We start from the raw sequence: 6,149 nt of genomic DNA on the forward strand, positions 1-6,149 counted from the left end.
GTGTGTTGTGTGTGTGCGTGCGTGTGTGATGTGTGTGTGTGCGTGCTGCGTGTGTGTGTCTGTGTGTGCGTCGATTGTCGTGTACGTGTGCGGTGTGTTGTGTGTGTGTGCGTGCGTGTGCTGTGTGTGTGTGCGTGCGTGATTGTATGTGTGTTAGTACGTGTGTTGTGTGTGTGCGTGCGTGATGTGTGTGTGTGCGTGTGCTGTGTGTGTGCGTGCGTGCGTGTGTGTGCGTGATGTGTGTGTGTGTGATGTGTGTGCGTGCGTGTGTTGTGTGTGTGTGTTGTGTGTGTGCGTGCGTGATGTGTGTGTGTGCGTGTGCTGTGTGTGTGCGTGCGTGCGTGTGTGTGCGTGATGTGTGTGTGTGTGATGTGTGTGCGTGCGTGTGTTGTGTGTGTGTGTTGTGTGTGTGCGTGCGTGATGTGTGTGTGTGCGTGTGTGTTGTGTGTGTGTGTGCGTGTGTGTGTGTGTGTGGTGTGTGTGTGTGTGTGTGTGTGTGGTGTGTGCGCGTGTGTGCGCGTGTGTGGTGTGTGTGTTGTGTTGTGTTGTGTTGTGTGTGTTGTGTGTGTGTGTGTGTGTGTGGTGTGTGTTGTGTGTGTGTGTGTTGTGTGTGTGTGTGTTGTGTGTGTGTGTGTTGTGTGTGTGTGTGTGTTGTGTGTGTGTGTGTGTTGTGTGTGTGTGTGTGTTGTGTGTGTGTGTGGGGTGTGTGTGTGTGTTGTGTGTGTGTGTGTGTTGTGTGTGTGTTGTGTGTGTGTTGTGTGTGTGTGTGTGTTGTGTGTGTGTGTGTGTTGACTGTGTGTGTGTGTGTGTGTGTGTGTGTGCCTGTGTGTGTGTATATGTGTGTGTGTGAGTGTGTGTGTGTGAGGGTGTGCGTGTGTGTCTGTGTGTGAGTGTGTGTGTGTGCGTACGTGTCTGTGTGTGAGGGTGTGTGTGTGCGTACGTGCGTGTCTGTGTGTGCATGACTGTGTTTGTGTGTGAGGGTGTGCGTACGTGTCTGTGTATATGTGTGCGTACGTGTCTGTGTGTGTGCGTGTCTGTGTGCGTGTGCGTACGTGTGTGCGTGTGCGTACGTGTGTGCATGACTGTGTGTGTGTGAGGGTGTGTGTGTGCGTACGTGTCTGTGTGTGCGTGTCTGTGTGCGTACGTGTGTGCATGACTGTGTCTGTGTGCGTGTCTGTGTGTGCGTGCACGTGAGTGTGCGTGCGTGTCTGGGTGCGACTGTGTGTGTGCGCGTGCCTGTGCATGTCTGTGTGTGTGTGCATGTGCAGGTGTGTGTGCGTGCACATGAGTGTGGGTGTATGTGTGCGAGTGTGTGTGTATGTACTGTACACACCTGTGGTAAAGCCTGGACTACAGTATCCAGAAGAGCTCTCATTCCTGTGGCCATCTTCAACAATTTCAGAACTGTAAACACACAAGAGGTGAACTGATTAAATCACACTCTTTTAATGAAGTGATGTCATTTGTGTAAGTCACACACACACACGCACACGCACACACAGTCGCACTCAGACACACACGCACACTCACGTGCACACGCACGCACGCACGCACGCACGCACACGCACACGCACACACACACACACAGCAGGAGACATTCATTTGACCTTAACATTTCATAATCAATGCTTTTATCATCAATATTTCTCTCACAGTGTATCATGACTGTAGCTTCATCTCTGTGTTTAGATGACTGAACAGATGAGAGACTCACCGCGAGCGATGCGCAGAACTCTCATGATTCTGATGATGGTGGGATTGATGGGCAGAGAAGCGTTGATCTCGATCTCTTCTAGAGTTATACCCATGACAGACAACAGAACTATAGCCAGATCCAACTGATTCCACCTGAGACACAACGAGAACACGGCACATCATCAAACCTCTGTCTGCTTCATATATCACACCTGTCAACAATAAAATATCAAAATCATCACATGTGTGTTGTGATCTAAACATGACACATCGTTCTGTCAAACACTCTTTCTGTACCTGTCCTTAAAGAAGCGTCTGAATCCGAAAGCGATGAGTTTCAGCATGGCCTCCACCACAAACGTACAGGTGAAGAAGTAATTACAGTATTGGAGCGTCGTCTCCAGTGACTGAGAGAGAAAACACAGAGAGAGAGAGTGTGTGTGTGTGTGATTTATGACTCTGCCACATAGTCATCAGAACACACGTCATACGTTCACATGTTGTGTTCATGACTGATGAGGTGTCGATCCTCTCATAATCACCAACAAAATGAGTTCATGAAGCTGTAAATCAGTTCAGGCTCACCTGCGGTTGGTTGTAATGTTCCAGACTCATGGTGACCACATTGACACAGATGATGAGAGTGATGAAGAGATCCAGATAATGACTGGTGCACAGTGAGTGAATCATCAGACGAACACGGCCGTATGAACCGTAATACGGCAACCGCTGAGCCCCTGAACAGAGAGAGAGAGAGTGTGTGTGAGAGAGAGAGAGAGAGAGAGAGAGAGAGAGAGAGACAGAGAGAGAAATACCAGACAGACAGATGACAGACAGACAAATATCAGATAAACAGAAAGACATACAAACATCAGACAGACAAACATCAGACAGATCACAGATAGATCAGACAGACAGATCAGAATTAAAACTGTAAACACAATGTGTGATGGAGTGTGTTACCGGAGAGTGTGTGAGGTGATCACTCAGACTGATGATGTCATCATCATCGTCATCGGCCATCTGCTCTGACATCAGAGATGTTTGTTCAACCTCTGCCAAATGAATCTACAACAACAACACAAATATATTTCAACAGAAAAATCAAGTTTTACAAAGCAGAGACTCCCTGGAACATTCTCACATCACTGGAAAAAACAAACAGAAACATTTTCACAGTGTGCTCAGATGCTTTGACTCTTTATTAGACCAGAAACATGATGCAGGTCAATGTTTCACAGTTCTGTCATATAAAACTGATACTCATTAGCATATCATCTGCACACATTTACATAATGATGTTTCAGTGTGACTCACAAACACACATCTGAAGTGAAACCTGAAGAATAAACACACCATCATGAGCCTTCATGTTCATGTCATGTGATTCACTGCGTGGAGCGATCGGTGGGATTGATTTCAAACCTCAGCTTTCATGTCCTACGCTGATCAAATGTGTGTGTGTGTGTGTGTGTGTGTGTGCCCGCACCTGTCCTGATTGGCTCCTGAGGTCTCGTCTGATTGGTGGAGAGCAGTAATGATGGAACACAGATCCTGATAGATTATCAATCATCTGTAATTCTCCATCCAGAGAATCCTTCATGAGCAGAGACACGCTCTCCAACCACTGACTCTCCTGTCACAACACACACACACACGCACGCACACACACACACACGCACGCGCACACACACACACACACGCACACGCACACACACGCACACGCACACACAGTGTGGACAGTGTAATAACAGCTCTCTGAATGCTACAGCATGCGATCATAAGACATCATTCTTCTCTTTATGATATATATTGTGATCATGTGTGATATAATTCATCAGATTCATATCATGTGTATCACTGGATTCTGGTTTTGTTGGTGTGCTGAGCAGATGTGATTAAATGAGAACAATCACTAATGTTCCTGTAAATACACATCTAAACATCTGTAAAACAAGACACATTTACTTTACAAAGCATTTTCTCTCTACACAACAAGGAAACATAGGTAATATATCTCATATTTTAAAGAGAAACTTCACTAGGTTTTCACGATGTTTAGATATTTTTACTGGAAAACAAACACAGATTAATGAAAAATATTTTTTTGCTGTGTGACCCCACAAGGAATACGTACACTCGTGTGTGTGTGTGTGTGTGTGTGTGTGTGTGAGAGACAGAGAGAACCAGTCAGCTGTGTTGAACTCTGTTGACGTGTGATGGAGGACAACCATCAGTCTGAACTAAACTCGCTCTCTCCACGCACACACGCACGCACGCACGCACGCACACACACACACACACACACACACACACACACACACGCTGACAAACACACACTCGTTGTTTATTTAATGTTACAGCAGCTGTTGCCAGGCAACAGTAAACAGCCTACAGTTCACTTTATGTTTATTCTCATTATGATGATTATAGTTATTCAGATCATTAATCACATTGATTATTGCGGATAAATCAGCGCTGCTGTCTGATGTTCTGCTGTTATCAGACGTGTGGTGTTCAGAATCAAACACATCTCATGCTTTATTAAGCTCATCTGTTCACACGCGAACACAAACACAAACACAGCTCGTGACTCACACGGCGCGCAGACTGAAGATTTAATGTGACAGCCGCTGAGAAGAGTCGGACTGTAAGAAACCGACGTGAGATTCATTCATGAAGAGCCACCTGTGCGGGTGAGTAGAGTTTCCTCTGATGATGCGTTTCCTGTGGGTCGTCGCTCTGGTTCACATGTGTGTGGATGGTGGCGGTGTGTTTGCGTCCACCTTCCGCTTTCTCTCCTCCGTCGGCGGCGGTGATGCGGTCCGCACGTCCCATACAGCACAGAGCGCCCTGAGCCAGCTCCAGCTCCATCTCAGCATCTTCCTGAGCTTCTTTATTTGAGTCGTCCAGATGTTTCATCAGCACGGCCACCACCACATTAATGAGAACAAACTGAGCCGTCAGCACGAAACTCACGAAGTACATGGGCGAGATGATCTGAAGACTGGAGTTACACGAGTCGCTGTCACCCGCCGGACATTCACGTAACGTGTCCTGCAAACACACAAACACACTGATGTTATTATCATTACCGACACAAACTCATGGCTGAAACATCTGGCCATACCGTACCTTCATTATACCATTCCAGTTATCTCCCGTAGACACCTGAAAGAGCGTGAGGAACGCCATGCCAAAGTTCTCAAAGGTGGCGTGACGACTCATCCCTTCACACGGATAATCCACGTTACACACTGAAATAAACACAAGACAACAGTTCCACAACATGATCTCATCTCAGCGCACACACACACACACTGTGTCACTCACCCAGCTCTCCAAACAGCTCGACCCCGAGCGCTGCGTAGATGAAGAACAAGAGAACGAAGAGTAAACCCAGATTCCCCACCTGAAGACAAACACACACAACACAACTCATGACACACACACATTCATTGACTTTGTGCAGACTGTGTGTGGATGAGTTTCGTGCGATCGGACGGTGGTGATTATTGTCTGTGACATTTCCATTGCTTTTCATTAAAAGAGCTGAAAACACATCTGCTCCCACAGAGACGACGACCCTTTCTCTGAATGTGTTCAGCTAAACACAAGCTTCTCTCCAAACATCTCACACACGCCTGTACTGTGGACACAAACAGCTTTACGTGTGACAAACCTGATGTGCACACTGACAGAACTTCACATGAGACACATTCACTCAGATTCATGCCCATGACCTCAGTGATGCTAGCAGCGTGATGTGATCGATGAACTCAGAGCACACGAGTTCACTTCTTTAATATTCAATAATATCATCAACACGGGGATGAAAAGAACGACCTTGAGTGCTGTTAACTGAACAAATCACATCAATAAAACTCTACTGACCTTCAGTTACTTCAGTGACACAACAACAACTCTGAGAGAGTGTGTGTGCGTCTGGGTGCGACTGTGTGTGTGTGTGTGCACCTGCGTGTGCATGTCTGTGTGTGTGTGAGGGTGTGCGTGTGCGTACATGTCTGTGTGTGAGGGTGTGTGTGTGTGTGTGTGTGGTCTCTCTCTCTGTCTCTCTCTCTCTCTCTCTCTCTCTCTCTCTCTCTCACACACACTCTCTCTCTCTCTGTTCAGGGGCTCAGCGGTTGCCGTATTACGGTTCATACGGCCGTGTTCGTCTGATGATTCACTCACTGTGCACCAGTCATTATCTGGATCTCTTCATCACTCTCATCATCTGTGTCAATGTGGTCACCATGAGTCTGGAACATTACAACCAACCGCAGGTGAGCCTGAACTGATTTACAGCTTCATGAACTCATTTTGTTGGTGATTATGAGAGGATCGACACCTCATCAGTCATGAACACAACATGTGAACGTATGACGTGTGTTCTGATGACTATGTGGCAGAGTCATAAATCACACACACACACACTCTCTCTCTCTGTGTCA

General features: G+C 46.8%; 1 protein-coding gene across 1 annotated transcript in view; it reads right to left on the reverse strand.

The window, feature by feature from the left end:
• The window catches only part of LOC130557309 (voltage-dependent T-type calcium channel subunit alpha-1I-like), a 69,122-nt gene that overhangs the window by 7,393 nt on the left and 55,580 nt on the right, over positions 1–6,149 (reverse strand). Inside the window, exons 26-30 of the mRNA XM_057338971.1 lie at positions 5,029–5,214; positions 4,831–4,952; positions 4,384–4,752; positions 3,185–3,331; positions 2,659–2,763 (exon numbers count right to left, since the gene is read on the reverse strand). Of these exons, the coding sequence (XP_057194954.1) occupies positions 2,659–2,763; positions 3,185–3,331; positions 4,384–4,752; positions 4,831–4,952; positions 5,029–5,214 (929 nt within the window). The remainder of the gene's footprint in view (positions 1–2,658; positions 2,764–3,184; positions 3,332–4,383; positions 4,753–4,830; positions 4,953–5,028; positions 5,215–6,149) is intronic.

The sequence above is a fragment of the Triplophysa rosa genome, linkage group LG7 (genome assembly GCF_024868665.1).
Source record: "Triplophysa rosa linkage group LG7, Trosa_1v2, whole genome shotgun sequence".
Classification (NCBI taxonomy): domain Eukaryota; kingdom Metazoa; phylum Chordata; class Actinopteri; order Cypriniformes; family Nemacheilidae; genus Triplophysa; species Triplophysa rosa.